Raw genomic sequence first — 21,883 nt, forward strand, 5'->3', positions numbered from 1 at the left:
GGGGATGGACCCAAATTCATGTAAGGGAAAAGGACATTTCGGCGCCACATCAGTTGCCAAATAGGCAGCATTTCGACAGAGAAATTGGATAGACAGTGGTCAGATGACAGCTTTCAAGAAAGAAACGGAAGCTCGGCTAGCTTGGGGCTGTAATTGAGTGAAAAAGTTCTGCCGGCCGGCAAAAGCAAACAAGCTTTTGGCCTTAAAGCCCTCAATTACAAAAGTACAAGATTGTCGCGGTCAATCGCAAATACAAGAGAGCAGACCACATAGAATCCAAATGGTAGAACGAGTAACGAGAGAAGGATGGTGAAAGGCAAGATGTATATGTATACACTAGAGTATATCAGCAGGCAATGCTGCTCTCTAATCTCCATAAATCATTCACGGAATTTTCATGGTTCAGGCTGCATCTTCTCGCACTCTTCTCGGATTGACTGGAAAAGAACAGAGGAGAGGTATCGTTCACCGAAGCTGGGGAACACAACCTGCAAATGTTGACATATACGAACGCATTAAGTAATAGGTATGAAAAGCATAAACAGTGAGGTGAACAAATTAAGAGAAAGTAATATTGTATATTTAGCACGCTTTCATAGCTCCCTATCTTGTTACATTTCCGGTGTAAAACCCAGCAGGGAGCTCCAATGCTAAAGTAAACACCAATCAGCTTTAATATAAGCCTAAGAAACCAGAATGAATGCTCCAAGTAGAGACAAGGTACTGGCTTGAGTCCTGCCTGTTATGGCATTCAAAAAGGAGGTTTTGCATAGATTTTCAATCAACAATGGCAAGCTTTGGAGGAAAAATTGAAATTGTTAAAGAGTATTGAGCAAAACCAAGATTTTCTCAACATGAGGTCTTCTTTAGCTGTCCCTCTGCAAGGGAGGAAAAGACACATTGCAAAGGGTTAAAAGCAATCGACCAAAAAAAAAAAAGGGTTAAAAGAAAGAAATTGAGGATGCTTAATGTCCATAAGTGATGGCCATAACTAGTTAACACGTCAGAACGTTAATCACTTTCAAAGGACGGGCAACAGCTAATCCAACTTAACTACCTAAAAACAAAAGATGGTTAGAGTCTTGATCACCTATGAACTGTGATTCAGATAAACATCTACCAAAGAACATTTCATAACTACTCATTAAGCTTTCGTTAGTTACAGTTGCTAAATCCATTCTGACGACAACCATCTCCATAATGACAGAATTCTTCAACATGTTAAATCCATAACCAATGTCGAGAAGCAAGTCTCATTCAAAAGAGACGTACTGCAATGAGTTTGCCGGCATTTTCTGGTCTCTTTGCAACCATCATTGCAGCGGCAGCGGCAGCCCCAGAAGAAATGCCAACCTGGTTACATATCAGAGTAAAAAATGATAAATTACACACAGGCTTTAGAGCACCTGAAATAATTAGCTCCAATTGGAGAGATGCAACTCAAACGTTTAAAGGGAAAGATGTGTAAAAGCATAGGATGTAAAGCTTCGAACCTAACCTAACCATCAATTTATTTTTCCAATGCTAAATGAAAATAGGACACAAAGCATCCAAATGCTAAAAGTCATCAATAGGAGAAGAAGATGTTCAAATCATCAAAATACACGCTGAAACATGAAAGGTACATGAATTTGAAAGATGACATTACAACCAAACTATACCCAAATATTCATAAACCATAGTAACGGCATTGTCAATCCCATTGTTCAGTCTCCAGAACTTAAACTAACGTATCAACTGTGGCTGCATGTCATTATGAACTTTCTGTGCTAAGTGTGTCCATTGAATTCCATATGCAGAAGTCAAGTTCACCGTTAACATACAGCAGATAACTTTAGACTGCACTAGCCAGAAATGTTCGCTTATAACAAATGACACTTTACTAGTGCATACATCTAATTCAGACAATAAAAAATCACAGAGCACTGACCAATAAGCCTTCCTGAAGAGCTACTTGCTTTGCAGTCTCAACAGCTTCATCACTGGATATCTGCCCAGAAAAAGTCAGAATTAACTTTTACATCATACACTTTTTATCCCACTACTGCAACAAAATCCAAATGTATACATGTTAATCTAAATGGATCCGGCTTCACCACTACATCATGGTAGTAAATTAGATCATAGCCTAGAAATGCGGAAAATAAATCCACTTGTCGAGAAAATGACATAAAAAGGTGCAGGCTCCGCCAGTTTGCTTATTCAGGCCAGACTACACTTGGAAGATAGCTTTGGAGCCACTCACAATGTTAAATGGGAATGTGAGTTCTTTTTTGAAAATACAAAGAAAAATGCTGCCTTAAAAACAATTAGTAAAATAAAGTAAGCACTACGTGTGCAAGCTATATCTACAATCACAAGTCCATGTAAGAAAGTAAAATATTCTTCTCTAGAATAAGCCAATACAACTAGGTTTATATTTGTATCCTCAATTTCAGAAATCCAAAGGACGTAATAGCAGTTTGCGAGGGGAGCTATCAATCCTAATTAGACTGTCAGTTTGTGAGATTGATGTGGTTAAAGTTACGAACTCACAAGTTTTAACGAGAGACTTAATTAACATGTCATCTGAATTGAATAAATGCAGAAACACTGTTAAGCAGGGCGTAAGGATCAAGAAAACGGTCCATAATCATGGTCACCAAATAGCTACAACTCCATCAAAGGTTTATGTTGACCACATAACCTCTTATGCAAACATGCACATGCAAATAATGGATCCTGTCCAGAGGCATAACAAAACTGGTAAGGCTCGCACCTCAATGACTTCATCAACCAATTCTTGATCCAGATTTTTTGGCACAAAACCAGCTCCAATCCCCTGAATTTTGTGAGGACCTGCGTAAAAGAAAAAATATAGTAGTCTTAGAACGTTGACGATAAGTTTCATTAAAGTGGTCCAATTATCTCTATTTGCTGAAGAATTTTTACCAGGCTTGCCACCAGATAGAATGTTGCTTTCTAAAGGTTCCACTCCTATTACCTGCCACAAACAGAGCCAAATGCAGAGCAGTAAAGAAAATCAATGAGAAAAATCGTCTGAAATCCACAGCTTTCTCATGTAAGTTAATGTAAATTGTATGTCGAATTTACACGATAGCATGCTAATGGTTATGGATAAGGAAATGAAAAGTAATTTACACATGGCGTTAGGTAGGGTAAGTGCTCTGCTTAAAAATTATCACCTTTATTTTGGGATTTTTTTGTTTAAGGAACCGTCCAACCCCGGTTATGGTTCCTCCTGTACCAATACCAGCAATAAAAATGTCCACCTTGCCTCTTGTGTCTTCCCAGATCTCGGGACCAGTTGTCTCATAGTGTATCTGCAGGAAATCGCTCCCACAACCAGAATAGCAGAAAAAATAAATTTATGCATTCTCAACCACATGACACTAACAGAAATATAATGAGCTAGATGCTCCTCTATTCGTTTCAGGAAAAAGCCAACAGAATACATGCTCAGTTAAAAAGGTGCAGAAAAATTCACTTATTTGGCAATTACCTTCATAGAATAAAATGCTTAGCAAACAGGGGATTATATTGAGAATAGAAGCAAAAAAAAAAAATATATATACATTCCAATTAGTTCCTACACTTCAATGCAACGACATTTTACGATCAGCAAAAGGTAATCTCTCTCAGTCATTACACTTCCTCCCAAAGATGGAAACTGGACCACAATATTTCGAACACTAGTCACCACTACGACATGCACTCATCATCAACCAATTCACCATGGCCAAACCACCAAAATGAATGAAACTCTCAATTTGCGCCTTGCTGATTCTCATGGGCACTGATTTCTGTCCCCCTTAAATTTTCACATTGGAGGCATCACATCAGGGACACTGCAATTTTTCTGATGCCTAGATCAATTGCTCAAAACATCCAACTAAAGTTCCTTGTTGGTCACAGCACTTTGAGCTTCAGTTTTTGACAAGAAATTCTCTGTTGATCTAGAGAGAAGTTGCCTGGATTAGACGCGAATCTGACGCAAATGAGAAGTTCCTTGAAACGGAACAGGGAGGGAGATTGCTCTCACAGTCATGATTAGACTTATTTACTGAGTTATGGTTGAGTTGTTTGGTCGAATTTAGTTTGCATACCAGGTGAATTTTTCATTAAAACTTCCCTATTTTTTATCGAAAATATTCCCACCTAGATTTAGGATTTGATAAAAGGGCGCATAGGTGGGCGTGGGTTGGGTAAAAGAAAAATCCTCACCCAGGCTTACCCATAATGAGAAAAAACAATTTTACTTCAGAAAATTATTGGGCCTTAATGGACGTGAATGGGCTTGCCCCAGCTTAGGAGGGAAACTGCTTGCCCAAATTGTGCTTCAAAATTAGAGGGCTTGGTGGGCACCCAGGCCCATGATGAGGCCTATTTATTTAGAAAGATAAGACAAACATAAATTGAGGTCTAACAAGAAAAAGCAGCAAGCCAAACATACCTTTGGATTTGCAGGGTTGTCAAACTGTTGAAGCATGTAGGCACCGGGCGTGCTATTCAATATCTCTTCAGCTTTTTGAACAGCACCTTTCATTCCCTTAGCCGCATCAGTTAAAACAAGTTCAGCTCCAAATGCTTTCAACAGAACCCTTCGTTCCATACTCATTGATGCAGGCATTGTCAAAATCAGTTTATATCCTTTTGAAGCAGCTATAAATGCCAGACCAATGCCTGTGTTCCCACTGGTTGGTTCTACTAGAATACTCTGAGCAAAAGAGGAACACAAAGTGTTTGACAAGATAAATAGGGAATATTTAGCACAACAAAATAGCAAATTTATGGTTCGTTCCTATCTTGGCAACACGACAGACCAAATGTATTCCTACGGGAGAAAATAAAATGTGTGATGACCCTATCTAAAACATCAGACCAGCTGCTAGATTGTCTTTGAAAAAAAAAGGTGAGTTACAAATATGGCAAGTATGGAGTGGACTTTCATAGAAAGACACCATCACTGCAAAGCAGGCCATCACCAAGCTTTTAAACTATTTGATAGCAGGAGTTTCAAGCAAATAGCTAAAACTGAATCCGGACCTTTCCGTAACAGGGAAATATATGCCAAAAAAAATGCTTGAAAGCAAAGTCAGTTAGTTCATCAATCAAGGCCAAGCTTCCTTTTGAAAATAATATTCCTAAGTGAATGATAAACATCAATATTGCTTCTCTAACAAGTGGGCACATGACTAAGTTGCATATGCCATCCGTTACCTTTCCAGGTGTAATGAGCCCTTTTCGCTCAGCATCAGCAATCATACTGTAACCAATCCTGAAAACAGACACCAGAAATCCAATGATTTTAGCAGTCAATTGCTGAAGTTTTTCCACATAGAAAAGATACATGTCAAATACAGAAAACACATTTGGGTGTAAATTATATGGGCGTTAGATGGTCCAGCGCAATAAGGTAGAACAGTAAAAACAAGAAAGTTAACAAATAATGCCTCTTCCTATTGTGCCATATGGAGTGGCAAATACACAGAAAATATCGGTAATAGATTCTCTATATTGGAATCACCCTGTTCTTGAAGGCTTTTTTAAACAAACACGCTAGAGAAGCAAGTTCAGATCCCGTACCTGTCCTTAACACTGCAACAGGGTTCCATGATCTCGAGCTTGGCAGCTATATTGGCAACACATCCCTTAACCATATTATTCAAGTAAACCATTGGTGTTCTGCCAATGAGCTGCGCCACGAGCCAACCAGTCAAGCAAAGTCATTTGAAAAGACGAATTTATTTATCGTACAAACACGAGCGATAGAGATGGAGTAAGAGTAGAATCTTCTAAAGTCTTAACCAAACAGAGAAAGATAAAGAACTTGAAATTATGAAAAAGATAAAAAAAAATTATCATTGAAGCAGACAGCAAAGATATAAAATACAGAAAAGAACAAAAAACTCCCCCAAGAGCTCCACTTCCTTCCAATATCCATTAGGCTTAGATTAAAATGCACGGAAAAATTCATGTACCATGCCAATTCTAACAAACAACGGATGATTTCCACTATCCTCCCAATTTGAGTGTAGCAACCAAGAAAGAAAGAGTGTAATAATCTCCAGCCCGCTACCGATTGATCAAGCGCAAATTTACGCGTAATACACTTTAAAGGAGACACACATCTGTGCAGTGAGGAAAGCGCTGAGCAGAATCTTCCCAGAACAACGATAAATTACTCCATCTCACAACATTCATTTGCAATTACTTCCACCTCTCCTAATTCAACAGATACAGAAGAACTCCACAATACGATCCTAAGCAGTCTAATGCCCAACACTGCAATCTACCGGATTACTTGCAAAACATAAAGCCTCAGCAATTTTCCTCCACTTCATCACTACGGTAAAACGGAGACTCTCCGAAAATCCAACATCGCGTGATACTTGACCTCACAGTTCTCCACAGCCACGCCGTATCACTCAACACTCACCCTCCCTCCCAACGCACTTCCGCCGAGAACGACAAGCTGGAATCGCAGAGCAAATCTCCAAACAACGCGCATCGGGCGATCGAAACGACACGACTCCACCATCTCATTCCACAAAAACTAAAAACAAAAACAAAAAGAAGTTGCGGGTGACCGCGCTGTCGACTTGTGGGTACCTGAGTAACATCCTCGGCAATGTTCAGGCCCTCAATCTCCGTCTGTGGCTTCACCGAAACCGCCTTACACGCCACAGCGAATCCCGAGGAAGAAGAAGTCGAGAAGTTGCCGACCGACCTCTTCAGCCTCCGGGAAGCGGGGAGCCCGCTCCGGCGCAGCTTCAAGGTTCCGGATTGGGAGACGGGGAGCTCGCACCTGGAAGAGCACACCGCAGGCGAAGAGGAAGGAGGAGTGGTCAAGGAATTGATCGCCAGAGACGAAGGAGCTGCCATTTTCGCCGATGGAGGTGTTCACACGGAGAGGATTTTGGCCGCCTTCTTCAGTGGAGGGGGCACGCAGTGAATGTACTTTTTTCTCTCCATGTTTTAACGATCTTGACGACGATGACGTCAATAATGTCGTTGACCGATCTTCTTTTCCCAATTTTTTGCCCAAAAAAAAAATGCTGTGTACCTAATTAAAACTAAACATTTTGTTATTCTCTTTTTTGTTTTTCTTTTTATAAATTCGATGGAATTGGAATCTCGTACTGACAATTGAGATTCTTTCCTCATTTCAATAAAAGCTCTAAAAATTGGCGATTTCTCGCTTATTATTTATCGATATTATTTGTTCGTTCCGATTTTGGTATATGAGTTAGCTTTTGTCATTGATTAAATTAAAAATTCCGATCATAATAGGAATGACATCTCGAGGATTTTAGGGCCGTGAATTACGTCCTAATCTCAAAATTATCTTGCATAATTTTGTCTTCGACCCGATATGCACATAGCTTGAATAGTTTACTTAAGAGTCGAAATCCAACTCGAGTTGGAAACAAGATCCCGTTGATTATCAACCCAAATCAATGAATTGTGCTAATTTGAAAGAATTCCACGTTTCTTTAAATCTAATTGGAAATCATCGGACAATTCAATTTGGAATCATCAATTTAAACTCCCATGAGTCCTGTCCTTTCTCGATTCCTAGCATAAGATTGCATACCAATTCAAAAGACACTAATGACAAAGCTAACGAATCTAATTCCATAAGCACAATTCCTAATAATAAAATAATGCCACCAATTAAATTCTTCAAGTGATCAAGTATAAAAAGTTTTACGTACGATCCATTTCTCCAAATTTCACCTCGCATCTCTCTCGATCCGCAAGATCAGTACGATACGCAATGGTCTCGAGATTTAGCTACTTAATGTGGACTCCCTCGTCATAAAACAATTATGTACTAGGCAAGTAGGAAGAGTAACGAAAATGCAATTTAAGGATTATTTGCTTTATTCTTTTTTGGAAAATTTGGGTCCACAAACGCGCCTTTCCCTTTCGCGATGAAAATTCAACTCGTCCAGAAATTCCGTCCAGCTTCAGTGTACCTGCTAAGCTCTTCTACACCTTTTGTTGTTCTCCGAGGGCCCGAGGCTGGACCCAGCCAGCTTACCAAAGAAGTCCCAATCATGGACCCAAAAGGGTTACTCTAATTCTCTTTTGTTTAAGGAAAAGTCAAATGAAATTAAGGGGCAGAGAGATGTTGGACCACATTGAGATCCAGGATATGTAAAATGTACTTACTACAAACTCAAACAAATTACTCCTCAAAAAGTTCCTACCAAATGCTCTCTCTAGAGAAGTTCTGTCACACGCGAATTAAGGAAGACTTGCTCCGAAACTACATGGGCCCCTCAGATCTCGCCGAGGTATATCTGCTTATCGCTACCGCAAGATCCGATGATGGGCTCGGTCGGATGGAACACGGTCTCGTTCACGCATCCCGTGTGGCCCGGGAGCTTGTACAGGATCCGCCGGGATGTCGTGTCCCAGATGTAGACCATGCGGTCCGCGCTGCCGGCGGTGACCTTGCTTCCGTCGGGCGACCAGCCGCACTTAAGCAGGTTCTTCTCGAAGTTGTGTTGATGACCTTCCATTATCTTCACGCAACGGTTTTGCGGCGCATAGGGTCGCATATCCCAAATGCAGAGCTTACAGTCCATGGCATTAGTAAGGAGATAGGAGCCATCAGGACTCAACTGCATACCTGTTATTGTATCTTGGTGGCCTTGAAGGGTCATGGTGACTTCACCTTTACGTATGTCCCATATCTTCACATCATTGTCTATTCCCCCAGTGAAAATTTTATCCGACGCATCAGAAAAAGAAACCGCCGTGATTTGGTATTTATCTGGAAATGTCTGGATGGCACCTCTTTGACGCATGTCCCAAAGCTTAGCAGTTCCGTCATCAGATCCGCTCACCACAAGAGGAGGCCCTCTCCGTGAAGGACAGCATGAATTGACAAATGAAGAATGTTCTACCATCTTTTTTACTTGTTTGCCCGTTTCAACATCCCAGGCTCTTAGGGTTTTGTCAGGACTGGCTGATATTATCTGAGAGCCATCCGTTGTCCACTGAAGATCCAGAATTGCATTTTTGTGCCCTTTCAAGACCATGTAGTTTTTGCAATCCCCATGCATGTTCCATAAGAAAATTTCTCTGTCGTGAGACCCAGATGCAATGACTGTCCCAGCAGGATTGAACTTCATAGTGTAGATAGCGCTCGGGTGACCTGTCAATAACATGATAGGTGATTCTAAGCTCGACGTTCTCTGCCTCCCATTTGGCATGGGTCCTTGAGGAGCACTGTATGGAATGGTAGACCATTCCATTGGTCTGGGACCAGCCACTGATAAAGCATTTTCACCCTCTCTTGGAACAACTTGCATTTTCCCCTGGTTGCCTAATCCAAATTAAAGTTCAACTTCTCTGCACCCCAATATCGAGACAATCAATGAGGGAATTAGCATGTGATGAGAGAAACACATAGTAAACAGGTTCGATAAACTTCTTTAACAATAGCTAAGCAAGCAAACTCGTACATCACGCATCTGCCATTTACATACAGGCAATATCAAGACAATCAATGAGGGAACTAGTACGAGATGAGAGAAACACATAGTAAACAGGTTCGATAAACTTCTTTAACAATAGCAAAGCAAGCAGGCCTGTACATCACGCATCTGCCATTACTTACATGCACCTGCTTTTGACCCAATAAAACAACAAGCATAGCCTACCAAGCAAAGCTACCAGGTTTAACAGTAGTTTTACTGCACCAAATATTTAAGAGATTATTAAATTTATAAACAGGAAAGAGCTTCCAAAAGAAATTGGTTCAAATATACTGAAGAGAAGTGCTTAAATACCTAGGATGTGAGGACATTAACGGGGATTTCTTATTAAAAAAATAAAAAGAGGGGTCAGATAAGATGTCAAATCAACTAACTCATGGGCAAAAAAAGGATGGCGAGTCCACTCACTGCTAACAAGTGGAAAAGGATCCTCTAAGATGGTTTCCAACAAGCAAGGGAGAAAGTCCTAACCATAGAAGAGAAAAGTGACTTCATAAGAAGCAAGAAAGGATAGAAGGAGAGAAGATGGACAACAAAATCAAAGTAAATTAACTCACAGGAACTTCTTAACAGAAGAACAAAAAGGATCCATGTCACCAAACCCAAACAACTATTAGCCTAAGCCAAAATTGTTCAAACATATTACAGCTCATTGATGGTCTTCAAAAGGGGAAAAGACATATACTTGGTACGACGACAGTGTGGGATCAGTAGATGCATGCAAATAGATGATTACAAAGACGCAGAGAATACTAATTCATATGGGACCAAAATACTGTGAAAGAAAGATATTGAAGGACAAATTTGAGAAACAATGCTAAGATTAGGGAGATTCTTTGGTAGTTTGGATCTGCACTTTTAGTCTTTGAAAAGCACCAAAAGGACTGAAAATATGAAGAAAGAGTGCTTGTTGATTTAATTTCAGCCAAATTAAGATTCTAGAAGACATAAAGTTTCAGGAAGAAAAGAGCACTTCAATCAAAATGGTAAAGAGTTGCAGCAGGGAAAAGCTAAAGACAAACCATATCAAAACCACGACTCCCGAATTATTCACTTACACGAGTTGTAAATTTTCTTATTATGAAATCGCAATTCATAGTAAATACAACTTAACGGATGAAACGAATATGAGGAACTTAGTATAGACTAGGTACTTCTGGTTTCATCCAAAAGCCTCTTCAATAAATAGCTACATTGAAGCAAAGCAATTGATGAAATTTCAAGCATCATTGCTGCCAGTCACAATTTGCTAGGAGTATCTTAGCACTATCCATAAAGACAGCTCAAAGCAGCAACCAATTTTCTATAGCATTCTCGGATCTCGTCGGAGCATGCTTGAGGATGACATCATCACTTTTTTAAGGAGCCATGTTACTCTTTTGCAATGCCAATGAAAAATTCTATCCTAGCAGGGTTTTCCGATCATTTTTAAAATTTACAATTATTGGTCAACAAGATGTAAGTTTATTGCACTCGAGTAGATAATTGCTCATCCAAAAAGACCTGAAACCTGAATTTCATGATTCCAAATCAGATTCAGACATCAAGAGAATCAGACATGCTTCTGTTCATGTAGACGTGATGCAAGGTTATAGCTTTCATTCTAAAGAACAAAAAAATTTACTTCTACAGTCATATTGCATCTTTCATATGAGTTCTCAAGTGCTGATAGTTTTGGATTTGCTTTCCTAGGTAGGTTTACACGGGTAAAGGACTCTATTTAAATCTGTGATTCTCCATACTTGCATAAATTTATCCCCAACATATCAATACTTGTTTTCCTAGATCTTGAAGTTCAAGAGACACCCTTTTTGTATGTGTTTCACACTAGAATTCTCCATGCTCCTTTCTTCAACTAATCTTGGCAACCGAATTTCTCGGTAGGGTTCTCTTCCTATCCAAGCGAGACACCTTTCAAGTAGGTAATGAAGCCACGCAGCAGAGAGGCAAGGAAAAAGCATAAAACCTCCTACATCATTTGTAGAATGGATGATTCACTGGGCCACACGTTATAGCCGAAGTCCAATCTTCCTCAGCGAACCATTGAACACGAAACAAGCATAACCAAGCACATAATCAAACCATGTGACTGGCCTATCTCGTTCTAACCACATCATGTACGGGGTTTAGGCCTTACTGGCTCAGCTACAATGTCCAAGCCAACGATTCCCAGTGTCGACTGAAATACGAACACATACGTATCGAACACCAGTTCCACCTCAGACCTAATAAAACTGAGGAGAGAAAAAACATCAAATCGAGGCGAAAATTGCAAATGAGGAACAAAGAACCCTAGCACTACCGACCACGGACACAACCTATTCGGTACGAACAAATGAACGAGAAACAACTCGAAGCGAATCCGACCGACGCAGAGCAAATGAAAACGGACAGCCCGCAGCCTCCTCAGTCGAACAAGAACACACAGCACACACGAACGCCGTCAAGCACGCGCAGAGAGAGAGAGAGAGAGAGCGTACAGAAGCAGCTCCGGAGGTCCGGCGAGAGGGTCCGGCGAGGACCGAAGAGAGAGGATCTTCGTTTCGAGAGACGCCACTTCGAGCTGCCTTCATGAAAATGGCGACGGCAAGACACCGCAGATTAAGAGAGAGGAGCTGAACAATGGGCCGGGCCTGGTCAGGCCCGACTTTGTACTGGGCCTATGATTCTTTGCCAAGGCCCCGTCCACGAAAATGGTTAAAAATTGTCGTCACCTGCGACGGAGGTGCTGGCCGGAGCAGAGGCGTCGCCGGAGACAACCATATCGCAACCCTTGTAAGGAAGAAGCGATCCCGGTGAAAGAGAAAGTAAATGTGTATGTAGCGTTGGTGATGGGGTCGCGTTACCTATGATGGAGCGACGTCGGAGCTCGTTGTCTTGTGGCTTGATCTAATGGCGAGTGAACGAGAGAGGCTGGATGCCGCGGTCCAGGTCAAAGGACCGTGCATGTAGACTATCCTTGGTCACGAGTAGTGTACCGATCGACTCAAGTGTGCAACGCCCCGATGCTAAGGTGTGCGCACGGTTTTTTAGATCGTTTGTAAGAAAGAATGAATGCAAACGGGTCATGAGAAAATGTTTTACTCTATTGTATTTATTAACGGTGCAAGCAATGAACAAGGACTATTGAGATATGAGAGTTTAAGTAGCCGAATCATTTAGAAACTATGAAAAATGAGAAAAATAGGAAAATTCTAAGTACCTTGAACTATGTTGACACGTGGTTGACTCAAGCCGCAACGACGCATCATGGACAAGCCTGGATCAAGACACTCACAAAGGACTCGCGATACTAGGGCACGGGTATGCTCGTGGAGGAGAACCAAAGGAGAGGATGTGGTTTTTCCGAGAGAGGGAAGATGGGTAGACCGAACATGTATGCCGAATTACAGCTCCGACTGGAGCCGGCTTCTGTAAAATTACCGTTGTGTCCTTGGACTAGCAGTAGAGTGGTGCTGCACTAGAACGCCACTAACCAAACTGTTCGAGTATTTTGCTTGTGGATTTCTCTCTACTTTTTCCATCTTCATTCTTCAACCTGAATGCCCTGATGGATAAACTAGACAGAGAACTATAATACAATCCGCCAAGTAATGTATCGGTCCATGATATTTGGAAGCGATGGAAATGATTTACCAAAGTAAATTAATTTTCCCTTGTGCTTTCTTTGGCTAAGCATAATCAGATTGGACAAAAAAATACATCAACTTTAATCATATTACATGGTAAGGTTTTTTAAGTACATTGTATTTCATTTCGCTCTTCTAAGTGTATTCAGTTTCACGAATCATTCACAGGCTACGAAATCTTTGATAAAGAGAATTACTTTTCGCAAGGAAAATCGACCCCTTCATGCTTCAGAGAGATTGGCACTCTCGCTGGCGGCAGAGAGCGATTCTGCAGGAAGGTTTTCGATTTCAGGATCATCGGACGGCTGAGATTCATGCCTTGCAGCAGCCTGTAGGACCCGATTTTGCACATCTGAGGACGAAGGCGATGTCGGCAGCCTGAGGCCATTCGTTTCCAATTTGCCAGCAGCCCAAGCAAAAGCTTCAGCTCCAACTTTAACCGGAGCAAGCAGCAACCTTCAATGTAGAGATTAGACAATTATCATTAACGGGCAAATGAAATGTTCCATTGCACAGTTATGTCACGAACGCTATGTACAATGTCGTCTTACATTGTACAGAAAAAAGGTCCACTTTCATTGTTTCATCACATACAATAGTGCTTGGCAATACAAATTCAGATAAAATAACCATAGAGTTGTCTGGCAAAATATTTGCCAAGGAATGTCCCTCGAGTTTAAGGCTTTACCTCAGGTCTTGCTTAAAATCTTCTGAGTCCTCATAAGAAGCAATCCGCCGGTAAATTGTCTGATAATGCAAATAAGCAATATAAGAAGGTACGATAACAATTAGCAAAAGTTGGGAGGCATGTGGGGAATTCTAACAAAACAATCAAGGAAAACTCGTGTAAGTTGCAAACATTTGAGGCTTGAAACAAGCATCAGATTGCGCTAACATAGATGTTAGGAGCAGCCTGATCCACCACGATTAACAAAATCACATATCAATGCCCACAAGGCCTACTTGAGGGATGAACAATATCATCGTTGAATCTACATTTTTCCAGCAGAGGGGGCTTGTACAAGCCTCATATGGCTCCCCTTCCATATGTGCACAGTGAGAACAATAACAATTGGCTCACTATCCGACGGCAGCATGAAATGTGCAGGCTTTAAAAATCACCACATTCCTTTGCCGTAATTACATAACTATTTTTTCGTTTCAAGTGCGATCATCATGTGGATTACTACAAGAGGCTCTTCACTTTACAATCTTCCACCCTCAACACGTAAAACAGTCTAAGTGCAAACTTTAGGAGCCTTTACATAAGTACATACACATCTCAGTGCAAATTGCAAGACCGTAGCAGAAATGATTTCACAAAAAATACAGAAGGAGAAAAGGCAGTCACCAGCTTAAATCATCTTAGGATGTGAAAAGTACCTGGCCGAGGCCAATGACTCCAATAAATTGTAAAGTCTTCTCCCACTCTGAAAAACATTAATTTCTGCTTAGAAGGATGAAAAACAAGTCAAACTTATGCATGAACAGTAAAACACCAGTCTGCCACCCCCCACCTTGCCAAAATCCCAAAGAATATCATGCATATAAGTAGTATAGGTTCATGCTGAAATACCACCATCTAAACCAAACAATATCCAAATTCATTGTGAAGCATTCTTCAGGAAAAGACACTCACCGACAAGTGCGTATAATGCAGCCACAAGACCCTGCCATGAAATTCTTAAACCGATTGGTGAAAGATATATATGAAGATGCACAGAGATCCATCTTTATCCCCAATTAAAATCAATAAAGAACTCAATCAGGAAACTTGCAGGGCCATTTAGTTTATTTATTTATTTTTGCCAGCAAACCCCTCAATATTGATCGCAGATAGGCCATCTTCCAGAGGGTGAAGAGCTGGCATTAGCTTGACATATATGTGGTCGAACCCTCTTCTTAGCTCATATTCAGTATCCTAAAACAGTTTAGATATGCGATACAGATATGAGAAAGAAGTAGCAAATCAGATTGACATATATGCATGCCAAACAGGTGGGAAATGGAGATTTTAAGCCAGTTGATCATCTGCATTTCTGTTAACGCGTACATAAGACACAGAATACAGGTAATAGAGAGATGCAATCAACTAAAACTGTTCGATGAAGCAAAAGGTGCGACTATATAGGTCTTACCACACCAGCAGCAAAAAGTTGCAAAGGAGAAGGGTTGATCTCCTCCAGTATTGCCTCAGCTTCCTGAAATGATGTCAAGATGCACAAGCATCTGAAGCAGATCAGTCCTTTGAACAAAGCTGAGTATCAAACTGTCACAGTTAATGGGAAGCTAACATTTATTCGACAATGCTGGATAATTCATGCTAGAGAACACTACTTAGAAATTCGAAAACAAAATTACTAAGGTGCCCTTGAGCATGCAATTATCCATTTCTCAAATGCATTTTGGGTCAGGCAACACACCCTTGCGACTGTGCCCATTAATTAAATATGAAGCCACATCCCCATCTCCTAGGAATGTAGACACAGTAAGTGCTACCAAAAAGAACTTAACCCCTAAAATTTGCTGGATAAATAGCCTCTTCATCAGATGCATGCATGACTATATGTATGTTACAGCATTCTTTACCGCGCAGAAGAAGGTTGACTAGGAGCCCTAATATGTATTACAGCACCGCAACTCCAAGTATCCCGCAGGATAAGCCCAGAATACTCAAAATGGTTAGTGTTAGCCGAGTAAGAAGTACCCCTCCCTTTCATCTTTATGAAAATTATTAACCAAGCTGATTACTTGGGCCAGGAATATATCATATCACTTGATCTATCAAATTAAACTTACTTCAGCTAGTTAGAGCATATGCTCTGAGACATGATTTCGCTGCTATCATAGAAGTCGCAATCGACACTCCAGTATCCTCTAATTATTAGATCCTAGTTAATATAGTTAGCTCTTTATACATCTCTTCTTTTAAAATTTTAAACTACAAAAGATAAAATGCAGTTTTTCTAGAATTCTCTTTAGGGTGGCACTCTCCTATTATGCGTTGATTTTTCATAATAAGTTGCTATGGAGCAACACTTTACTTGGATAATAATAGGCATTATATTAGATTTGATATAACTATTATATATAGAACCTAAAATAAAAAAAAATAGATGCATATGGTCTCACTAGAAAAGGGAAAGTAGCAATGAGAAATAAGATTGTCTTCTATTCTTCCAAGTAAACTAAGAAGGATATGCTTCCATAAGATAGATGAAAATTTATCAGGATCAAAGTGGAAGTACCTCTTTGAGTACAGTAAGTGTTGTCTCAGGTTTGAGCTCCTTAATACGGTGACCCTGATTCACCCAAGATTGGAAGCCACCTTGGACCAAGTATGATTTCTGTCAATGAAAGTTATGTACCTAAATTTAGCATAGATCTGACTATCCATTTTCTAAAGACCATAAAGCCTTTTAAGCAAGCATCATGTTATGAAGCTTAAACTTTACACTGTTCCAGAAGATATTTAATCATGTTGAGAAATTACTCAGCATCGCTGCATCGGCATGTATCTCAAAGAATAGGAGAAACATCATTTACTACATTGCTCTACCGTATAAGCTTCGTATCCTTTGACTGCTGATGGAACATTTTGCACTGAGAAATTCTTAGCATGACCCAATTTAACAGTAATGATTGACTGAAAGTGGACTATTATTGATGAAACATCACAAAAGATTGAGAATGCAGTCCATAGCATCATCCCCCTATAGTTATACATACGTCCTAGCTCCAGGGAATTCCTTTGTGACACTTCATGATACTCCTATAGAGAAATACTAGCACACCTAGTCTTAAGAAAATAATAAATCCTCAGTCTGCAAAGCGCTTTTGTAAACAGGTCCACTCCCATTCTTATTTTGCATTGACAAAGTTTCTTATAAAACATGCTATTGAGTAAGTTTGCGAAAAGAGTTTGCGAACTGGATCGCTGTCATTAATTATCTAAACCAAAGTAATCAAAAGAGGGAAAATCATCATCGTGTTTCTTCATTTTGACTAATATGTATTGCAAGTAGAACTCCACAGAAATTTGACATTCTGGACCCCGTCACATTTCAACTGCCACACAACATGGTCCAAGCTTGAATTGATACATGCAGCAAAGTTCATGAATGAGTGGCATGAGCCCAGACAGTGACACATCATAAAACGCAGTTAGCATATACATGTTAACACAAAGTGCACTAAATTCCCAAAGAATTGCAATTTCCACGAAGGAGAATGGTTCAAGCAGAAAAGTTCCTTGCCTTAATTCCAAGTTTTCTCAAAGATCTAGCAATCCCTTTTGATCGGCAACCATCTGCATCCAAAATTATTACCTTTGACCTATCCTACATGTAACAGGAGCACATATCTCTGAGAAGATTGATTCTATTGAATTTTATTAAGAATCAAAATTATATAGCATCGGGTACTCATAAAACATAGAACAGACAAGCACACCAAGCTAACACCCTTAAGAAAATCGAGTTGATCAAATGTTCTTCAGACATGATGACCAAGTTTCATTGTGCCAATATATGTGCATACAAATTACAATAGACGGTTGGATGGATGGATTATTTCAAAGCTAGATATGCATATAGACTATTCATGCATCATCTCGCCTAGTTTTAGCTTGGGCCCTGACTCTCTTTTTCTGCTCTGTTCGGGATATGATATACTAATAAACTAGCAGAATCTCAAAATCATGTTTTGCAAATAACCAAGGTTCTTCAAATATTAAAACTTATACATGAAGAAGTACATGAAAGTACTTTCCAAAATCTCTAAAGTCAGATTATAGTTGTAGAATATGGAATTTGGTTTAGGAAGTGTCCAGCGCAATATATTCTTACGCTTTTCTAACAAAAGTCACTGAGCCAACTAAAGCCTTACCAAATGGACAGCCACATTAAAAGTTTAAAACATAAATCACATACCTGAACTATCTTCAAGTTCCGAATGACAACTGCAGTTAATGAGTCTTCAACATTTCTACCACCTCTTAGGAGTTTCCTCAAAGAGCCATCAACCTGGAGATCAACAATTAACACGATATCGCATTTTATGAGTATCTTCTAGGCAAAGTATCCATTCTTCAGCCCAAATAGATATTAAATAGGATGCATTCCCTTAGCAAATCATCAATAACGAGAGAATAAACACAAAGTGGGTCCCTATGCCTCATAAGCAGTTGGCGGCGATTTATGATATTGTTAAAGCTGATTCTCAAGTTTGTCAGAAAAAATTAATAAATCCTCCTCATCTATGTAACAGTATTGAAAGAAGACTCATTTTTTGGTTACTGATCTGAAGAACTTGAATAATCAACTCATTTAAGTTTATTAAGACATGATTATAAAGATGATGACTGAACGTGCAAAAGTTTGATCTGCGTATATCATATCTAGCACTAAACAAGAATTTAAAAGCTAAATCTCTCAGAGGCAAAAATGCGCCTCGTGGATTTCATTTAATATAGGCAAAATGCAGACTTAATTTGACAGAAGAAATTCTCAAAGAGAGATCAGAGTAGAGATGGCACCATGTAATAAGCGATGCGCAATTGTCAGTTCATTTAACAGATAAACAGGATCAACATCCATGCAAATGTAATTCTTGATACAGCTTCCAGTTTCAGAGTAAAGAAGACTACCTCAGGTAGGGATACACTTGAATAACGAAAACGAGCAGCACGCCGAAGGTCAGGAATGCCATCAGTTTCTCTAAGAACCTTAACAAAGTAACGGATGAAACCAATAGATAATCAGTACCTTATCAAAGACAAACAAACAATGAGACCCTTTGTAGGCGTGAAAGTATGTCAAGCGACATCAATGAAAGTAAACTAAAAAATGATTGAAAAAGACAGCTTAAAAGTAAGCACGAGAAGATTGTGATTCAAGCCAGCTTGCAGACTCATGGAAGTTAAAATTAATCATCACATATACGGCAGCAAAAAAGTAAAAAATATGAGGCTACAAAATTTTACACTCTTGCCTCGGGCCGAACATCAATAAGTACAGCACCCTCCTTTCCCATCAAGAGCTCTAATGTTGAGTTGGGAGATATATCTCCAGAATAACCACTGTATGTCCATGCCCAGTAAAAAGCCCTGCAAAAATCTGATGAGATATATGAACTCTCTACTAAATAGATAAATCTCGTTTACTGCATAAATCCATGCAAATAGAATTTTTTTTATCATATGGTGTCTTTCCAACAGGAAATTAGTAAAGAGAATAGCACAAAAGGACAATCATACCAAAAGGCGGAAGCAGTGCCAAGGAAAAGAGCAGAGGGCACAATTGGATCATTTGGGTCCAAACCAAGACTTCTCTCCAGCTCCACAATTGTCATGTAAACCTTTTCCATTACAATGATTAAACCATCATTAGAGATTCACATATAAGAATGTTCAGGAGCCTGCCAGTTCAGCAGGTGTATACAGTGTGCTATGAAAATCATAGAGTATATCTCGAGAGTTCATAGAATCAGTAGGAAAATACAATGTCATCACGACAATTGGTTAACATTTACAGAAATCACTATCCAGAAGCAAAAGATGGTCAGATTGAGATTACATTGATAAAAAATTCTGACCAGGATATTTCTCATGATTCACGAAATAGGAGTCACAATGCTGTGATTTGAGAACATTGATCCTTAGTACCCAACCAATTTTGCAAAGAGAATCACCTGTTGAAAAGCAACTCCAACAGGTTTCAGAATTTCCGCTGTTTTCTCTTCTGAAAAATTAAGTCTTTCTCTAAACTCTGGAGGGAGCATTTGCTTGGTAGAACTATAAGAATTAACAATAAAGGAAGCACCCTTGGTCAAAGAATCCTCCAGCACAACAATTGTCTGTCTCAGCACATCAACACCAGTAATAGCTGCTTTAGTTGCTGCTCCTTTAAGATCACTTGTGATATTTGTGTATCTATCACCAGCTGCTTCTCCCATCTGATTCACATTAGAGAACACTTTGCTGGAAGTATTGTCTATTGCATCATTAGCTCCTTTTATAGCAGTTCCCACCGAGGAATAGATCGAATCTAAAGTGCTTCTCAGAGTGCTTTCTCCCTTGTTTACTAACTCATTGATGGAGCCTGTGACTTGGGAAAAGATATCCCCAGCACTGGATTTTACACCGTCGACCAAGTCAGTACTTAGGGAAAAGGGCTCATCAACTGAGGCAGGAATATCTGGTGCTACATCAGGAGTCGATACTTTTTCAACATCCATCGATTCCAAAAATGTGGAAGCATTTTCAGCCGGTTGATCAGTAGATTCCATCACTCCTTCTTGAATGGAAGGCAGCTCAGAACTTTCTACAAATCTCAGATGCCTACTCTCCACATCATATGGTTCGCCGGTAGTTACTATGGAAGAACCCCAGACTGATTTTCCGACACCATTGTCAATGTCAGTATAGGAGAGTTTAGTAGCCTGCGTTCTACAGGCATGTCTTTGAAGGCTCTTTCCATCCAATGAAGCCGGAAAAATCTTGTCCCTCGAAAAGCATCCGTGGTTGAAGTCCTTATGGAACAAGTTTAAAGATTGCAGTCCTCCATTTAGCGAATTCTGCAAGTTCCAGTCAGTTCCAAGCAATGCAAATAAATTCAAGGTGATACACATAGAAGAATATCATCATATTCAGTGGCTCAACTACATATAAGCAACCTTTTCATTCCAACCAAGTTTCTCTAAAGCTGTACAGCAATCTTAAGACGACACAACACGACACGACACTATTTATGACATGAAATTTTGCAGCTCTCAATCACGAAATCGAACCTGGCTGGGCAAAGAAGAGCTAGGAGTAGCCGAGCAGACGGGCAGCGCCGACATGTTGACCACCAATCACCACTCGAAAGAAATCACCACGCTTTCATCTTCTGCCCAAGAAACGGAGTCGCAACACGAAATGAATCAACACGCGACCCACATTACGCGAAACTAAAGTCGCGACACAGAAATGAATCGCCAAGCGCACTGCCTGTTTGATGAAATGTCTGTATGGGGAACTCGCGCCGGCTCCTCAGTTGGGGGTCCCTTTGGAATTCCGCCGCGAATGGCCGCAGGGTCATGCAAGCAAAGTGTCGAGACTTGGGAGAGCTGGGGAACAAGAGCTTGAAGCTAGCGCCGACGGCTCGCACGTTACGAGGAACGGATGACGACAATGACGGTCGAATGGGGGAGAAACGAATGGGAGATATCGCGGAGGGAATCGTGTGGCTTGTCGAAGCCTCGGGCACGATCGCTTCGGCCGCTCTTCGCCTCTCGTTTCTCCACGTGGGGTCGTGCCCGCCACCTTTGTCTCTTTCGCTAGCAATCCCGGTTCTTGTCCCTTCTCTTTGGGATAAAACATAAATGGTCCACGAAATTTGATCCGACATGCAACGCGATTTCTAAATTTTTAATTTGTTCAATATAATCTCCAAATTTTATTCAAATGTACGATATTATTAATAAATTTTTAATTTATTTAATATGGTACATAAACTTTTTATTTCTAAATTATATAAAAATATTTAATATTGTCCCTGAACTTGAATTGATAAAATGATAATATTGGACATTTTATTCGTAGATTACGAACTAAATTAAATATGTATCAAAAGTTCAGGGATTATATTAAACAAGTTCAAGGACGACATTACGCATTGAATTAAAGATCATGGATCATTTTCAACAAATTAAAAGTTTAAGGATCACATTGCACTTTGAGTTAGAGTTTAGAGACCATTT

General features: G+C 40.0%; 3 protein-coding genes across 9 annotated transcripts; all 3 read right to left on the reverse strand.

The window, feature by feature from the left end:
- Window positions 1-121: 121 nt before the first annotated feature.
- On the reverse strand, window positions 122-6,952 carry LOC115689724 (cysteine synthase). Its single transcript, XM_030615867.2, has 10 exons — window positions 6,613-6,952; window positions 5,587-5,696; window positions 5,221-5,278; window positions 4,454-4,717; window positions 3,186-3,323; window positions 2,932-2,983; window positions 2,759-2,838; window positions 1,931-1,990; window positions 1,273-1,353; window positions 122-488 (listed from the first exon to the last, which is right to left on the reverse strand). The coding sequence occupies exons 1-10, from the start codon at window positions 6,883-6,885 to the stop codon at window positions 396-398; spliced, it is 1,209 nt and encodes a 402-aa protein (XP_030471727.2). The 5' UTR covers window positions 6,886-6,952; the 3' UTR covers window positions 122-395.
- A 1,167-nt stretch (window positions 6,953-8,119) lies between these two features.
- Window positions 8,120-12,115, reverse strand: LOC115689723 (uncharacterized). The gene is made up of 2 exons (XM_056305537.1): window positions 11,993-12,115; window positions 8,120-9,366 (listed from the first exon to the last, which is right to left on the reverse strand). The coding sequence occupies exon 2, from the start codon at window positions 9,324-9,326 to the stop codon at window positions 8,289-8,291; it is 1,038 nt and encodes a 345-aa protein (XP_056161512.1). The 5' UTR covers window positions 9,327-9,366; window positions 11,993-12,115; the 3' UTR covers window positions 8,120-8,288.
- A 1,089-nt stretch (window positions 12,116-13,204) lies between these two features.
- LOC115689722 (uncharacterized) lies at window positions 13,205-21,403 on the reverse strand. 7 transcript variants are annotated; one of them, XM_056305450.1, is made up of 14 exons: window positions 21,167-21,400; window positions 20,930-21,027; window positions 19,832-20,716; window positions 19,398-19,498; window positions 19,133-19,247; window positions 18,789-18,866; window positions 18,073-18,165; window positions 17,398-17,481; window positions 16,390-16,488; window positions 15,280-15,342; window positions 14,781-14,811; window positions 14,525-14,571; window positions 13,830-13,888; window positions 13,205-13,597 (listed from the first exon to the last, which is right to left on the reverse strand). In XM_056305450.1, the coding sequence occupies exons 2-14, from the start codon at window positions 20,981-20,983 to the stop codon at window positions 13,363-13,365; spliced, it is 1,944 nt and encodes a 647-aa protein (XP_056161425.1). In that variant the 5' UTR covers window positions 20,984-21,027; window positions 21,167-21,400; the 3' UTR covers window positions 13,205-13,362. The 7 variants fall into 7 exon arrangements, with proteins under 7 accessions (XP_056161425.1, XP_056161424.1, XP_030471721.2 ...); XM_056305449.1 differs by having other exon boundaries at window positions 20,930-21,030; XM_030615861.2 differs by having other exon boundaries at window positions 20,930-21,030; window positions 21,132-21,400.
- Window positions 21,404-21,883: the final 480 nt, after the last annotated feature.

This window comes from Syzygium oleosum, unplaced genomic scaffold (assembly GCF_021117445.2).
Source record: "Syzygium oleosum isolate NSW1041296 unplaced genomic scaffold, Sole_v2.1 Sole_v2.37, whole genome shotgun sequence".
NCBI classification, from domain to species: Eukaryota; Viridiplantae; Streptophyta; class Magnoliopsida; order Myrtales; family Myrtaceae; genus Syzygium; species Syzygium oleosum.

What these genes read in the sequence shown, in the direction of transcription:
- LOC115689724 (XM_030615867.2), bottom strand. Translation starts at nt 6,885, where the DNA reads ATGGCAGCTCCTTCGTCTCTGGCGATCAATTCCTTGACCACTCCTCCT. An exon ending in TTGCCGAGGATGTTACTCAG is followed by an intron (nt 5,697 to 6,612) that starts GTACCCACAAGT and finishes CTCGTGGCGCAG; the next exon opens with CTCATTGGCAGAACACCAAT. An exon ending in AAAAAAATCCCAAAATAAAG is followed by an intron (nt 2,984 to 3,185) that starts GTGATAATTTTT and finishes TGTTTGTGGCAG; the next exon opens with GTAATAGGAGTGGAACCTTT.
- LOC115689723 (XM_056305537.1), bottom strand. Translation starts at nt 9,326, where the DNA reads ATGCAAGTTGTTCCAAGAGAGGGTGAAAATGCTTTATCAGTGGCTGGT.
- LOC115689722 (XM_056305450.1), bottom strand. Translation starts at nt 20,983, where the DNA reads ATGTCGGCGCTGCCCGTCTGCTCGGCTACTCCTAGCTCTTCTTTGCCC. An exon ending in CACTTACTGTACTCAAAGAG is followed by an intron (nt 15,343 to 16,389) that starts GTACTTCCACTT and finishes ACATCATTTCAG; the next exon opens with GAAGCTGAGGCAATACTGGA. An exon ending in GATTTTAAGCAAGACCTGAG is followed by an intron (nt 13,598 to 13,829) that starts GTAAAGCCTTAA and finishes TCTACATTGAAG; the next exon opens with GTTGCTGCTTGCTCCGGTTA.